This window comes from Eptesicus fuscus, chromosome 18 (assembly GCF_027574615.1).
Source record: "Eptesicus fuscus isolate TK198812 chromosome 18, DD_ASM_mEF_20220401, whole genome shotgun sequence".
Classification (NCBI taxonomy): Eukaryota; Metazoa; Chordata; class Mammalia; order Chiroptera; family Vespertilionidae; genus Eptesicus; species Eptesicus fuscus.
The window spans coordinates 17,426,122-17,442,948 of record NC_072490.1 but is presented as its reverse complement, the minus strand read 5'-3'; the positions used below and the strand labels follow the sequence as shown (position 1 = coordinate 17,442,948).

At 37.4% G+C, this 16,827-nt stretch overlaps 1 protein-coding gene across 2 annotated transcripts in view; it reads right to left on the bottom strand.

Moving 5' to 3' along the window:
* NGLY1 (N-glycanase 1) overlaps positions 1–16,827 on the bottom strand; it is a 43,534-nt gene that overhangs the window by 13,378 nt on the left and 13,329 nt on the right. For both annotated transcript variants that reach the window (XM_054729460.1, XM_054729461.1), the window contains exons 4-8: positions 11,865–12,030; positions 7,049–7,271; positions 4,637–4,758; positions 3,562–3,707; positions 741–851 (exon numbers count right to left, since the gene is read on the bottom strand). In XM_054729460.1, the coding sequence (XP_054585435.1) occupies positions 741–851; positions 3,562–3,707; positions 4,637–4,758; positions 7,049–7,271; positions 11,865–12,030 (768 nt within the window). The remainder of the gene's footprint in view (positions 1–740; positions 852–3,561; positions 3,708–4,636; positions 4,759–7,048; positions 7,272–11,864; positions 12,031–16,827) is intronic.

The window sequence follows — 16,827 nt, the reverse complement described above, 5'->3', positions numbered from 1 at the left end:
GAGGAGGAGGGGCCAAGAAACCAAGCATAAAATGAAGGCTAAAGCGCTGAAAAACAAAGAATTTTTAGCAGAAACAAAGTGCTGACGAGTAAATAATTGGAGTTCAGAGCCTTCCAAGGTGAAGGGATCTAGTAAATACTCCAGGTTTTCAGTTTGGCATCTCTGAAGGACTACACATTAAAGGTGAAATTCCACAGAGATTGAAAAGCTCACTTACAACGTCAATCATGACTGCATTAAGATGATCCACTCCTATTCTAATTGCCTTCCAACAGCGCAAAAAATAAAAAATCATACAAATATATGTTAAAAACATTTCAATACTACCAAAAGGGTTTAAAGTAAAAACTTAATCTCCCCTCTTGAACCACTAGGTCTTCTCGGAAGTAGTCATTGTTAACAATTTCCTGTGACTTGTTTTAGAAATTTCCATACATGAACAAGTGTGTGTGTATGTAATTATATTCAAGACACAATTACTTGGATAAATAAAACAACATACTTTTGCCAAGTATTATATATACTGAAATTTTGTTTCACTGAACTTTAAGAGACATAACAATTTAATGTAAAAAAGTACAATATTTAAAATAAGTCATCAGAAATTTGAATTAACAAAGACATTTAACATATTAAAATATTGTTGCTTACAAAATAATAATACAACTTTAAAAACCAGCTCTTGATTATATAAAAATTTTCAAATATTCTCTCAAAAGTGACAAATGCCCATCACCTACCTGCTTATTAAGTCCATTAATAGTTTCTCGAAGTAATTCTTCTTTAATCTGAGTTCTTCTTGAGATTACCTCTTCATGTTTACAAGAATATCGCCAAGTGACATCAACCACCTCAAATTACAGAATACAAATATATAACAAGATTACAACTATCATCCTTAAATACCTAGAATGTAATTCTTAAACATAAAATTTTAAATGCTATTCTTTCAAGTTCAAAAACCTGTGGAACAAAATCAGAGAATGTGCTTTTTATTCATTTTGTTTAGGCACACTTCCAAGAAAGATTGTGACAAGAAGTTTTCAGAACATTTAGGTTTTTTAAAACTTATTTCCCAAAATACAACAAATAAAAAACCTTTTCCATTTTTCCTGTATGAAATGTGTATTATAGAACTGATTTTTGCAAAAACAATTCAATGGAGAAAAGATAACCTTTTCAACAAAAGGTGCTAGAAAGTTCCTTATCCATATGCAAAACAATGAATTTCAATCCACACCCCAGAGTATATACACAATTAGCTCAAAATGGATCACACAACCCAAGTGTAAAATTTGAAGTATAAAACTTCTAAAAGAAAACAAAGGAGAAAATCATTGTGTCTTGCGTTAGGCAAAATTTTCTTAGATACACTATCGAAGGGCATAATCCATGAAAGAACAAATTGATAAAATGGACTTCATCATTTATTCTCTTCAAAAAATGAAAAGATAAGCTTCAGATAAGGAGAAATTTTTTTGCAAAGCATATATCTAATAAAGGACTTGCATTCAGAACGTATAAGGAACTCTCAAACTCAATGATAAACAAAACAATTTAAAAAGTGGGCAAAGTGGATATGTGGATGGCAAATCCTATATAATAAAAGCCTAATATGCTAAGTGTCCGGCCTTCCAGTCGTCCATTCAACCAATCAAAGCGGAATATGCTAATGATATGCTAATGATATGCTAAGGCTGCTCAACTGCTTGCTATGATGTGCACTGACCCCCAGGGGACACACAATTGACCTGGTCAACCAGTTCTATGACGTACACTGACCACCAGGGGCAGACACTCTGACCAGTAGGTTAGCTTGCTGCTGGGGTCCAGCTGATCAGGACTGAGCGAGACAGGCTGGACACCCCCTGGAGCCCTCCTCAGCTGGCTAACCTCCCGTGTCCCTCTCCGGTCCTGATCGTGCACCAGTGGGGTCCCTCAGCCTGGCCTGCACCCTCTTGCAATCTGGGACCCCTCGGGGGATGTCAGAGAGACGATTTCGGCCCGATCCCACACAACGCAGGAACTGCTCCCTGGTGGTCAGTACGCTCCCACAGCGGGAGTGCCACTCAGCCAGAAGTCAGGCTCACGGCTGGCAAGTGCAGCGGCGGTGGCAGGAGCCTCTCCTGCCTCCGTGGCAATGCAAAGGATGTCTGACTGCTAGCTTAGGGGAGTGGGCCTAAGCTGTCAGTCAGACATCCCCTGAGGGCTCCTGGACTGCGCCAAGAGGGCGCAGGTTGGGCTGAGGGACCCCCCCACCCTGAGTACATGAATTTTGGGCACCAGGCCTCTAGTAAGCACATAAAAAGATGCTTAGTGCCCTGACCGGTTTGGCTCAGTGGACAAAGCATCGGCCTGCGGACTGAAGGGTCCCAGGTTCGATTCCAGTCAAGGGCATGTACCTTGGTTGCGGGCACATCCCTAGTAGGAGTGTGCAGGAGGCAGCTGATCGATGTTTCTCTCTCATCGATGTTTCTACTCTCTATCCCTCTCCTTTCCTCTCTGTAAAAAAATCAATAAAATATATTTAAAAAATAAAATAAAAAGATGCTTAGTACTGTATGGATACATGGAATAGACTGACAGATCTCAGAGGGGAAGGGGGGCGGGGAATTAGATAAAAGAAGGTAAAAAGCCAAAGAATATATATGCATGATCCACAAACACAGACAAGTGTGGTAATGGCCAGGGGATGGAAGCTGGGTGGAGGTACAGGGGAGAAAACAAGGGGCATCTATAATAGTGTCAACAGTAAAAAAAAAACCCACAAATTTTGTTAAACTAAAATATAAATAAATAATGTCCATCAACAGATGAGTGAATAAACTATGTTACATCCATACAAAGGAATACTCAGCAATAAAAATAACCATTGATACACATAGATGAATCTCAAAGTAATTATACAGAGTAAAAGAAACTAGACTCTCCCATCCTCACTCCACCAAAAAGAGGATATAGATGCTCCCTGACTTATGATGGATTACATCCCAATAAATCCATCATAAGTTGAGAATACCATAAGTTGCAAATGCTCTTAATAGCAGCACACTACAGAGTATTGGTGATTTACCCTGTGATTGAATGATGTACTGTGAGTTGCAGGTCACTGCCACTGCCCAGCATCATGAGAGTATGGTACATGAGAGCATATCACTAGCCCAGAAAAAAGATCAAAATTTAGAATTCGAAGTACAGTTTCTAGGCAATTTGAATTGCTTTTGCTTTTTGCACCATTATAAAGCTGAAAAACCATCGACAGTCGTAAGTAGGACCATCTGTACACTATATGATTCCATTTACATAAAACTGTAGATCTGTGGTTACCCTGACAGGGACAAGTAGGGATAACAAAGGGACATGTGGAAACTTCCCGGGATAGTGGATATGTTCACTATCTTGACTTTGTAAAGGTAATTTCATAAGTGTATATAAGTGACAAAATTTATTAAATTGTATACTTTTAAATATATGCCACATTTTGTATGTCAATTATACTTTCAAAATTTGTCGAAACTGTGTTGTATTCTTAGGAAAAAAAATGTGTTCCCTTATGCCTACCTCATCTTTAGAAAATGCTAGGACATAGGACAGCTTCTTGCCCCACCCTACTTCATAGAGGAGCGGTTTGTCACAGGCATCTTCACAGGCATCACAGTGCAGCCACCGCTGCTGAGAGGGAGAATAGACTTCTGTCCAGACATGGTCTGCTCAGGTACACCAGAGAGCAACAGGAAGAAAAAGAGTTTACAAAACCAGAATGACTTCCAGTAACTATATACAAACTCCTAAGGTAAGAACCACATAATCAAGTTAGGTGTAACATTCTAAATCTTAGTTAAGACTAAACATTTTGTGGCACACAAGACTCTAGTACACTTGTTTTCTCTGTCCCTTTGAAATCCTTGAAAATGTTTGTGGAATATCTCCTTTCATGCAGTCAGTTTTAGGCTTAATTAAAAATAATGTGAGCTATAACTTTAAAAAGGGTGAACATATTGAACAAGAGCATCGAAAACAGGGATCAGTTTGCTAACATGAAGAAGTTAATGTCACTTGAAAATGCAGTCTCTCTCAATTTTTAAGACCCAGAACCAAAAGGAAGCCTAAAGAGGATTTCTGATTATTGATGTTCTACATTGTAAGAAAATAATAACAAATAAAACACAAGTTAAACACTGAGAAAAAGGAAAACAACTTTTTGACATGTAGATGACATATGTCATTTCTAAATAAGAACAAAATAAATTTCACATAGCTTTTATTACTTTTTTGTATATTAAGATTTAAGATTACTAAATTTTTTATACTAATCCCTACAAAAGTAAAGATTTCTATAGCATATTATTACACATGTTCTTATCCATATAGAAACACCATTACTAAAAATGGCATGGTGAATTATTAATAAAAGAATGTTTATAGTGCAGAGTACTATGCAAAAAATACTAGGTGCACCACAAAAACTTTGTGATCCCCTAAAAATCCGTGAGGTTGGTATTATTATTTTACAAAAGGCAAATGGAAGCTCTGACTCAGAAGGCCAGAAAATACAAGACAGAACATAACAAGCCCAGACTGTAAAATTCTTAATTCTGCAAAGCCCTACTACTCTCTGCTCATACCAGTTCTGTACCTGTGTAATCCCAAACGTAGCGAGCTTCAAACCCTAAGGCTCGGCAGCACAGTGTAAAACAATTGGCCCACTCGCCACACCGTCCACATTTCGTTTCCAAAAGTTTCTCAGGGTTATTATACCTGGTTTTAAATAACAATAAAAAAGCTTTGATTCAGTATCAAAACTAAAAATTTTAAAGAATTTATATTATCTCTGTGCTAAACAGTAATATTCCTAATTTTAAATTCGTAATGATTAGAGAGCCTAGAATATATGAGGCAGTGTTAGAATCTTTGGTAAAAATGATTAAACAATGGTACAACCTTCAAGGAGTTTCTAGTCCTAAGAGGGGAGAAGGGATTAACATAACTAACTTGAATACACAGAAGAATGTGATACAGACCTTTACAATAGGTCAGGTTAGGGTTACAGGAGAGTGGTCAGGGAGGAGAGCTAGTATTTGAACTGGCCTTGAAGGACAGACAGGATTTGCATAGACAGAGATTCTCCAGGAAATCTGCTTTGAGCATTAGCATTACCCTAACAAGTAGTCTAATTAGCTCACTGTATTTAAAAGGTAAACAACTTTATCAGACTACTCAATGAAGCTTTAAGCTTAGGTGAACTCAATTTTACTTAAAATCCGTTTCTTGTCTCTAATGATTATTATTTTTTTTTAAATATATTTTATTGATTTTTCACAGAGAGGAAGGGAGAGGGATAGAGAGCCAGAAACATCGATGAGAGAGAGACATCGACCAGCTGCCTCCTGCACACCCCCCACCGGGGGATGTGCCCGCAACCAATGTACATGCCCTTGACTGGAATCGAACCTGGGACCTTCCAGTCCGCAGACCGACGCTCTATCCACTGAGCCAAACCGGTTTCGGCTCTAATGATTATTTTGATTGAAATTTTGTTCTTTTCAACTACTTAATGGTGCTTGCTAATTTGGAAGTTGTTTTTTAAAAGATGTTTGCTATGTCTCCAATTATAAAATTATCACAAAACTGGAGAATAGCAAGATTTGCATTTGGGTTGAGAAGGATTTTGAGCTGATAAAGCTAAGCAGGAAAAGGCCCCAGCTGAGCAGAAATGCTGGCCTTGAATTTGGAAGAGAAAGATGCAGTTGTATGAATAAACTGGCTCTGCAATGACAAGTTTGTTTTAAGCAGATGATCTTGTGTAAGCTAAGTTAAATGAATTTATAAGTCAGGTAATTAAGTCATTGAAACGTTATAAATTTACAATAAGAAGTAAAACAATAGAATCAGAGCACCTATACCTCCTCCTTCTGTATACCACTGTGCCAAGTTCAACAACCAGCTCAGCCTCTAATGCTCATCATCGGAACCCAATACAGAGAACGGCTAAGAGTACAATGAGCAAATGTTTAGAAAGGAAAAAAAAACACTATATAAATAGTTTTGTTAGACTGGGCTCCTCCACACTATATTATTAGTTTACAACAAATCACTAAGAAAGAATTTATGAGGAGAGGGACTTAATTATATGTATCTTTTATCGTCAAATCTTTGTAAAGTGTCTGTGCAAATGTTTGCTAAATGAAGATATACATTTTTGTACAAATTTTTTATAATGACTGGATATTGGATTTTGTTTATCCTATATTCTGTATATCACAGGAATGGTTCCCTTAAGAAGAGAATGGAGTCCCCAAGCCCCCCAAATTAGGTATTTCAAACATATTTTTCTTGCCTAATGATAAAACCAAACTTTACAAGTATTGCCAATTAAGAAAAACTGATAAGAGGCTTATAAATTAATAGAAAAAAATAATTGAAAAGTTCAAATTTCCCTTGTTGAAAATTTAGAGATATGAAGGTAGGTTAGGTTGGGCAGGGGAGGCACCTAATTAAAACAAACAAATGATGGCACTATACTTTTACCTTCCATATTACCATCTGATGATTATTTAAGTACAGTATTATATTTGCTATCACAATTATCAATATTATTAATGTTGTTAGTATTGTTTTCTATCAAGTATTAATATTAATGTTATAAAAAATATAAAATTAATGTATTTAGAGAACAATATGAGATTAATAGTATTAAATGTGCTAGGTCTACATTCAATTTATATTTAAGAGCAAGAGTCAAAAACCTTTCCTTTAAAAAGACAGACAGTAAATATTTTAGACTTCCCAGGCCATATGATCTTTGTTTCCAGTATTCAACTCTGCCACTAAAATATAAAAATAGTTATAGAACATATATAAATGAATCAGCATGGGTGTGTTCCAAAAAAACTTTATTTACAAAAATAGGATGTGAGCTGGATTTAGCCTGCCAGTCATACCTTGTTGTTCCTTGTCCTAATAATTAAAATGAAGATTAAAAATTTCATTTAATAAAAATTCTCTTCTATCCATTCCATTAAGACTTGACCGTCCAGTTGATACCCACCTCGGGAACCGATTGCTGAACTTGCACGCATCACAATAATGATCTTCCACTCTGTTTGCACCCCACTTCAACTCGTCTTCAGTGGGAAATAATCCTTCACCTCTAGACTTCGTCTTGCCACCACATTTGCTGCACAAAATGTCATTCACCCATTGAAAAAATTCTTCCTTAAACCAGTGTAGAAGCTCCAGCAAAAGAAAATCTTCATCACTTAAATTAGTACCTGAGAAATTAAAACAGAACCAAGTAAGAGCTAAAGCTGACAAAAACTAAAAATATCCACATATTTTATTCTCAGATATGAGCTGAAATATATGAAAATATAAGATGATCTAAAAGGTTTGCACAAATATTAATGTAAGAAACATCAGTAGATTGTGAATGAGGCTGAAATATGGTAACAGTACACTGTACATTTAGAACAGTAGGATGTCTACCACTTTGTACCCTCTGACAGACATTATACATTAACATGTGAGCTGTGAGCTGAACACAACAATCTCTCAGGGAACTATGGTCAGTTTGGAATTGATCCTGAAACACATGGGAAGTAAGAAAAAAGTCTGATTTGGAAAAACACTTTAAAATTACTGTATTAAAGTTGTTATCAGGTATATATACAAGGAAACATGAAACAATCACAAAATCACAGACAGAAATCACAAAATTCCAGACACTTTAAAAATCATCCTATTAGCTTTTCTATCAGGGTTTCAACATACAACATAATCCATCCATGGATACTCTACAAAACGTAAAAACATAAGCATGTCTACACTGTATATAATAACCCTAGCAAGTAAGCATGACACATAATAAATATATTCCCTTTATCAAATAAAAATACCTTTCTTGACCATATTTAAGGCTATGGTATCTCTGGAATGAAGGAAAGGAGAAGGGGAAAAACCTAGGAGACCTATACAGGGAGCTCTCATCTCTGTATTTAATGTTTTATTATTTAAAAAATGATACATAAAGGAAATGTATAGCATAATGTTAAGGTCTAATAAAGTTTGATGCTGGTCATAGGTGTTTGATATATTATACTCTATTCTTATATTTGTTTGATATATTTCAAAATTAAGAAACTACAGAGAATATAAAAAGGCCAGAAACATATTATTTTCCTGTGTTAGAAAACTCAATAGTTCTCAACAAATTAATCTGTAATTTAATATAATCCCAATAAAATTATAAAATATTAAATCTTAAAAGCTAACTGCAAAGTTCATGTCAAAAGAAAAAAATGCACAAAATAGCCAACATAACTTTGAATAAGAACCATGAGATAAACTTGCCTACTACATATCAAAACACATACAGAATTCTAATGATTAAAATATTGTGATATTGGGAAAGAATAGATAACAAATCAATAAAGCAAGAGTCCTGAAAGACAGATTTTTGTTTTCATTTTTTATTTTATTGGGGTGACACTGACTAACAAAATTTTACAGGTTTCAGGTGTACAATTCCACAACACATCATTTGTATACTATATTGTCTTCACCACCCCAAGTCAAGTCTCCTTCCAACACCATTTATCCCCTCTATCCCCTCCTCCACCTCCCTCCATGCCACCTCCGCCCCAGCAATCCCCACACTGTTGTCTGTGTCCATGAGTTTTTTATTTTTTTTCTCAATCCTTCCACTCCCAGCCCCTCGTCCCACTGATAGGTGTCAGCCCGCTCTTTCTATGGGTTTGTCTATATTTTGCTTGATAACATTTTGTTCATTAGATTCCACATATGAGTGCAGTCATATAGTACCTGTCTCTCTCTGACTGGCTTATTTCTCTTAGCATAATGCTCTTCGGTATATCCATGCTGTCTCAAAGGGTAAGATTTCCTTCTTTTTTAAGGCTGAGTAGTATTCCATTGTGTAAGTGCACCACAGCTTTTTTATCCACTCATGCAATGATAAGCACTTGGGCTGTTTCCAAATCTTGGCTATTGTAAACAAGGCTGTAATGAACATAAGGTTGCATATATTCTTTCAAATTAGTGTTTAGGGTTTCTTTGTATATATTCCCAGAAGTGAAATCACTGAGTCATAAGGCAGTTCCATTTTTAATTTTTTGAGGTAACTCCATACTGCTTTCCACAGTGGTTGCACTAATCTGCATTCCCACCAACAGTGCAGGACAGTTCCCTTTTCTCCACATCCTCGCCAACACTTGTTTGTTGATTTATTGGTGATAGCCATCCTGACAGGTGTGCGGTAATACCTCATTGTGGTTTTAATTTGTATTTCTCTGGTGATTAGTGACGTTGAGTATCTTTCAAATGCTTATTGGTCATCTGTGTGTCCTCTTTGTAGAAGTGTTTATTCAGGTCCTATGCCCAATTTTTAAATTGGATTGTTTGTTTTTTTTATGTTGAATTTTATAAGTTCTTTATAAATTTTGGATATTAATCCATTATCATTGGCAAATATGGTCTCCCATTTAGTGGGTTGTCTTTTCATTTTGTTGATGGTTTCCTTTGCTGTGCAAAAATGTTTTACTTTGATGTAGTCCTATTTGTTCATATTTTGTTTCCCTTGCTGAGGAAATATTCCGAAAAAAAAAATATTGCTATGAGAAATGTCTGAGATTTTACTGCGATAAATCATATTTAATAAAGTTAGTCTTTCAAAGTAGTTCTAAGAGGAAGGACTGTTCAATAAACAATATTGGGACAGGTAGCTATCAAAATAGCAGATTCTTACTGTACTTCATTTATTCTTAAATGTATATTTATAATAATACACACACACACACACACACACAGAAAAAATGCTATAAAAGTAATAGAAGTTACAAGAGAATGTTTATGACTTTTGTTCATGAATATGTTTAGGGCCTTAACCAAGACAAAAATTGTAAAATAATGAAAAATAATTAAATTTTCTTATAGTGTACATCAAAATATATACTAAGCGAAATTAAACAAAGAACACTGGGGGAGGTGGGAAGTAACATGACTAACAAAGAAAAAATAAGTACCCAAATATATAAGAAACTTCTACAAATAAGTAATAATACTAACAAACCTATCAGAAAAATTTAAAAAGTTCATAAAAGAAGTTCAATAATTTCATTTGTTTGGCAGGATCTATGATAACAAACATATCATACATGCATGCATGTATACCAGGAGGCATGCTTTACAAGAATCTTCACTGCTGCAGCATTTATAATAGAGATAGATGGTAAAAAAATCTCAATTTCCTTGAATAGGAAATGGTACAAATAATAGTATATGAATACTACCGAACACCATGGAAAGTTAAAAAGGTTTCTAAGACATGATAGTAAATTTAACACACTAAAGATATATGAGATAAATTTTGTGTAAACCCACACAACTTAAATATTTATTTTTACAGATAACTGTAAATGAGTGTAAATACCCAGAAAAAGATATGAAAAGGAACACATCACGAGATAACAAGTGGTACCTATAGAAGAGGAGTAGGACTGATTGGCAAGGAGAATTTAGCTTTTCCTGTATAATATGAAAGTTTTCTAACCAAAAAGGTATTCATGAATGTTAGATTAAAAATAAACTTTTATAAATACAGCACTGCCATCATCTCTCTTCTTAGAATCCCTAGCACAGCCAGATAAGAAACAATTACACAGAAACTCATAGTAAAATGTTGAAGTTGGAATAGTTTTACAACTAAAACCCTAAGACCATTAATGATAACAATGACATATAATTATTGGTAGATGAATGTGGCAGGAATTGTTCAGAGCCATTTACAAATAATATCATTTATTTCTGAAAATTATCATTCCTATTTCAAATAAAGAAATTGAGGCATAGAAATTAAATTACTTGCTCAGTAATGCACAGTAAGTGGCAGAGCTAAAATTATACCCAGGCAGTTGGCTTCAAAATCTACATTTTTAATTAGTAAATAATCTCCCTCTCTCAACCAAAGTGAAGCAATGGTCTAATCATATGAATTAATTGTGAATATGATTTCTGTTAGATTCACATTAAGATTCACTAATAATGCCATCATATATTCCATGGACTCAAGTTCTACTAAACCTAAAAAAAATCCACATACCAATGATTATGATTAAACTGCAAATACATGTTTGGGTAAAAAAGTGGTTTTTGTTTTGTTTTAAATATATTTTTATTTATTTCAGAGAGGGTTTGGGAGAGAAAGAAATAGAAACATCAATGATGAGAGAGAATCATCAATTGGCTATCTCCTGCATGCCCCCCACTGGTAATCAAGCCCACAACCTAGGCAGGTGCCCTGACCAGGAATTGAACCATGACCCCCTGGTTCAAAGGTTGACACTCAACCACTGAGCCACGCCAGTAGGGGTAAAAAAGTTTGTGTTTTTTCCCCCAAATATTAACAGATGTGTTCATTAGTTACATGCAATAAAGTTATGCTGTTATTGTATTCTTTAAAAACCCACATAGGAATAGATTAGATATTTACAACGTATACAGCAAAAGGTACCATTTAGTGTTTCTGTTTATTTAGCAACTAGTGGCCCTGCACACAAATCTGTATGCGAGTAGCTCGCTGCCACTTGCCTCAGCTGGCTACCCCACTCAGTTTCGCTCGTAGCTCTCGGCCGAACTTAGCTCGCTGCCCCGCCCTCCTGTAGCTCTCCGCCCTCCTATAGCTCTCCGCCCGCTGCCCCACCCCTCTGTAGCTCTCTGCCACAGGTAGCTTGCTGCCCTGCCCTCCTGCTGTTCAGTCGTTATGTGATGGCGTCCTGACCAATTTGCATATTACCCTATTATAAGTATAGATGATGCCTTTTTAGCAATGAATGGTGATGTAAAGCCACTACCTTTATCCAATTTTCTAGCTCTAGATAACTTTTCTTGAGATCTCTTTTTCAGTTCTTGGACGGGAATACAAGCCAATGCTTTCTGCTGGAGAGCAAGATTTTCATAGACCAGCACATGCTGCAGGTTGGCCTGAAGAACTTTCAGAATGATTGAATCAGCAGTAACCTAATAGAAAAAAACACTGAAATTAGTTTTTCTCCATATTCTATAAAAATAACATAAAAAACACTGGTTATATGATTTCATAAAGAGGAACATATTAATTTACTGAAGTAATTATACTCAAAACCTTTACAAAATTAATAGGAGATAGCCATATCTGTGTCACAGTCTAAGATATATATTTTTAACCTCTTAGTATATTATATTACTGAGGATATATTGAAACAGGGGTGCAATGAATTCTTGACCACAAGATTGGACCATAACAATGCTCTGTTCAATGCATGTAACAGCCCTTTCCACATCAAATTCCTGTAAGTAATATAATTTTTTAAAACTTTATTCAGCATTAGCAAAGGATAAGTACTCTTAAAGAGGAAAGGGAGATACAAATGAATTACTAGTAAAGGAAGAAACCACAGTAATATGTCCTCTAGAGAGAATGGTTACAAAAACTAAACAAAGTTCTCAAAATAATCCCAAAGGCAGAGGAGCCACAGAATCCACAGAGGAGGAAGAGGCCTTGGAGCAAGCATTAGGGAGACTGCATGGGCCCTGCAGAAGGAACACTTAGACATTTTGCACCTCTCACCCCATCACTTCTTGTCAACAAAGAATGTGCCTCTGAACAGTGCCAGAGGATGCTTAGATTCCTAAAAGGAAAGAGGCGTGTCCAAACTAAGAACAATTACTTTTGGCAGAGCCCACTTAAACAAAACAAAAATAGGAAAAAAGGTATAAAAAAAAAAGATTAAAAGAGCCAAGAAAGCAAGAACATAGAAAATATAAAATAAAATGTCAGAAATAAGTTCAAACATGTTATTAATTATAGGAAGTGTATTAAAAGGTAAAGACAGATTAATTTAAAGAAATAAAAACAATTGCCAAATACTTTTTAAAAATATATATATTTTTATTGATTTCAGAGAGGGAGAGATAGAAACATCAATGAGAGAGAATCATTGATTGGCTGCCTCCTGCACGCCCTACTGGGGATCAAGCCCACAACCCAGGCATGTGCCCCTGAACGGAACTGAACCCGAGACCCTTCAGTCTGCAGGCCAATGCTCTGTCCACGGAGCCAAACCAGCCAGGGCTGCCAAATACTTTTAATGTTAGGCACTGTATTACTAGTAAGCACTGGGAATGGGTACACAAGACAGACATGATCACTTTATGATGTAAGTGGAGAGGCATTAAACAAAAATGATAGAACCACCAAGTTACATTAAAAATAATGGAGACCAGCCCAGCCGGCATAGCTCAGTGGTTGAGCATCGATCTATGAACTAGGAGGTCATGGTTCGATATTCAGTCAGGGCTGAGACAACAGTAGTTTGATGCCCGGGTTGCAGGCTTGATCCCCAGTGTGGGGCCTACAGGAAGCAGCTGAGCTATGATTCTCTCTCATCATTGATGTTTCTCTCTCTCCCTCTCCTTTCCTCTCTGAAATCAATAAAAAATAATGGAGACCAAAATAGACAAGGACATTATCCTCTCAGAATAAGTAGCCTATGGATACAGAAACACTGATAAAAACAATGCTCATTTATTCAAATATTTAACGACCTTTTATTATTTGCTAGGTACTGGGGATATAATGGTAAGTTAGACAATTTATTCATAGATATGGCAAAGAATGAGGATAGTGAGACTTTTCAACAGGGTTCTGACCCTAGAATTCCCTGAATATATGACATTTGTGGTAAAATATGAATAATGAGTAGCAGCTCATAAATAGGGAAAGGAAAAGACCATTCTTGTCAAAGAACAGCATGTAGGTAGGTAGGGAGCATGTGAATTGGGATTATGCTTAGTATAAAGCAAAGAATCAGAGAGAAGAAAATCGTAGAGAAGGCTGAAAATAAAGTTGAGTTGGTAAGTAGCTGGATCTTTCATACCTCGTTCCATTGTAATGGAATATTATAAAAGAGACTTAAGCAAGATAATAAAATCAAATTTGTATTATCAGAATATCAATCTAGCTGTAGTGTAGAAAAAGCAGGTATGAAAGACCCAATGGGGGACAAATGCAGAATTCTTGAAAGAGCTGGTGGTTTAAACTAAGGTGGTTATAGTAGTGGTAGAAAAGTGAATGAATATAAAAAGAACTTAGGAAGTAGAATCAACAAATCTTGGTGACTGAACTGTGGGGCCAGAGGAGTTAGAAAAGTAGAAAAACACATAGGCATGATCCACAGATTTTCTAATATGAGCCATGGGGTCAATAATTGAACTAGTTACAGAAGGAGAGAAAACCAGAAAATGATTAACTGAGCTAAAAACTATGTATGGTCAGATAAAAATGAAGTGGAAAATGTCCCTTAAATTTAGCAGCATGAAGACTGTTATCTTAGTAAGAGGTTCGCTAGTAGTATTAATAAGGAAAACAAGTTGTAAGAGACTTACTTGTGTAAGTGGTGCCCCAAAGCAGCCTAAGCACACCAAGGGAGCTGGACAAAGTGGTCCATTGGAGCCCTGCCTGGTGTTACCCAGTGGTTAGAGCATCGGACCGCGCACTGAAGGGTCACAGGTTTGATTCCCGGTCAAACCTTTAAAGTCCTTTACAGTTCACAAAGCTTTCTTTTCACATATGTTATCTTATCTGATGCCTACAGTCACTTAGCACCATTACTAGTTTATCCAATACTGTCAACTAACAGCTTCCCAGAAGCATTCATAAACACCAGCTGCACTTATTATTATAAAAAAAATTAGCTGTGATGTTAATGAGTAGAAAATATTTTAAAAACTTAAAGGTTAATATAAGGCAATTGAGGCACAAGAGTGAACCTCCATGAAAAAAAAAAGTGTATATTTTGTCAAATCACATGATATAACCACTCAACAAGAATTCTCTCTAATAAAATGGTAACATGCAAATTAACCATCACTCCGCTACATAAGCCACGCCCACCAGCCAAGCCACGCCCACCAGCCAATCAGGGCGACTATGCAAATTAACCCCATCCAAGATGGCTACAGCCACAGAGAGCAAGGTTTCCCAGGTAACAGAAGAAGCCAAGCTTTCCCATAGCCGTTGCAGGCATAAGCCTCCACTCAAGCTACAAAGTTTCAATTATAGAAGTAAACAAATTCAAACAAATGGCGGCAGAATGGAGCTTGAGAGACCAGGCCAGGGTTGCCGGCGGCAACAGGGGAAGCAAAGCTTTCCGCACACCCTGGCCGGGCTCACACACTTAAGGCTACAAAGTTTCAATTGTAGAAGGTGAATTAACTGCCATAGAAATGGTTGCCGCCCCAGAGGGAGCAGCAGGAGGCTTGGCTCCGCTCCAGGCTACAGTTTCAATTGTAGAAGGAAAATAAATTCCAGATACCAGGGCCTCTGCTTGGGTTGCCAGAGGGCATGGCCGACCTGCAAACCACCACAGGCCCCTCGCTCAGGCCGCCCCACACCCTAAGGGAAACCCCACCCTGATCCAGGACACCCTTCAGGGCAAACCAGCTGGCCCTCACCCCTGTACCAGGCCTCTATCCTATCTAATAAAAGAGTAATATACAGATTGATCATCACTGCAACACACAATATAGCTGCCCCCATGTGGTCAAAGATCCTGCCCCTATGTGGACACAAGACGGCCACCACAGATGGCCAGCAGGGGAGGGCAGTTGGGAGGCACCCGGCCTGCAAGGGAGGGCAGTTGTGAGGGACCAGGCCTGCAAGGGAGGGCAGTTGTGAGGGACCAGGCCTGCAAGGGAGGGCAGTTGTGAGGGACCAGGCTTGCAAGGGAGGGCAGTTGGAGGTGATCAACCCTGCAGGAGAGGGCAGTTAGGGGTGACCAGGCTGGCAGAGGAGGGAAGTTGGGGGCAAACAGGCTGGCAGGGGAACAGTTAAGCATCAACCAGGCTGGCAGCGGAGTGGTTAGGGGGTGATCAGGCTGGCAGGCAGAAGTGGTTAGGGGCAATCAGGAAGGCAGGCAGGCAAGCAGTTGGGAGCCAGCAGTCCTGGATTGTGAGAGGGATGTCCGACTGCCCGTTTAGGCCCAACCCCAGGGATCGGGCCTAAACGGGCAGTCGGACATCCCTCCAGGAGTCCCAGATTGGAGAGGGTACAGGCTGGGCTGAGGGACAACCCCCCGCCGTGCACGAATTTCGTGCACTGGGCTTCTAATTATAAAATAAAACTGTAACTGTCTCTTCCTTCAGTTTCTACTACTTTTATTCTTTATTTTTTTAAAACAAGCTTTGGGCCCTGGCTGGTTTGGCTCAGTGGATAGAGTGTTGGCCTGAGGACTGAAGGGTCCCGGATTCAATTCCAGTCAAGGGCACAAGCCTAGGTTGCAGGCTCGATCCCCAGTAGGGGACGTGCAGGAGGCAGCTGGTCAATGATTCTCTCTCCCTCTCTCTTCCTCTCTGTAATCGATAAAAATATATTTTAAAAAAATTAAACTAAGAGAATATGAGTTTAAATTGGCTACTGATAAGTTACTATAGTGAAAATACTTAAGGACCTATATCAAAGGGACTTTTGTAAACAGGACAATTTCCTATTAAGTAAGACTACAGTAGTTTGATTTCAGTTCTTCAGAACTGTATATCTGTATATGCTAATAACTAAACATCACTAATTTGCTAGTACCACTACGAGTAAATTAATGTATTTACCTTAAACCTAAAAAAGCTGAATTTTTTATTGAACTGAGGCAATGATAATGGTTAGGTTGCTGGAATAAATAATTTCTATGGTGAATGGCAGCAGGTAAAATTTAGATCAGAAGTATCAATGCAGTAGAGAAAATATTTGACAGCCATACCACCATCTAGCAAGTTCATTACTTT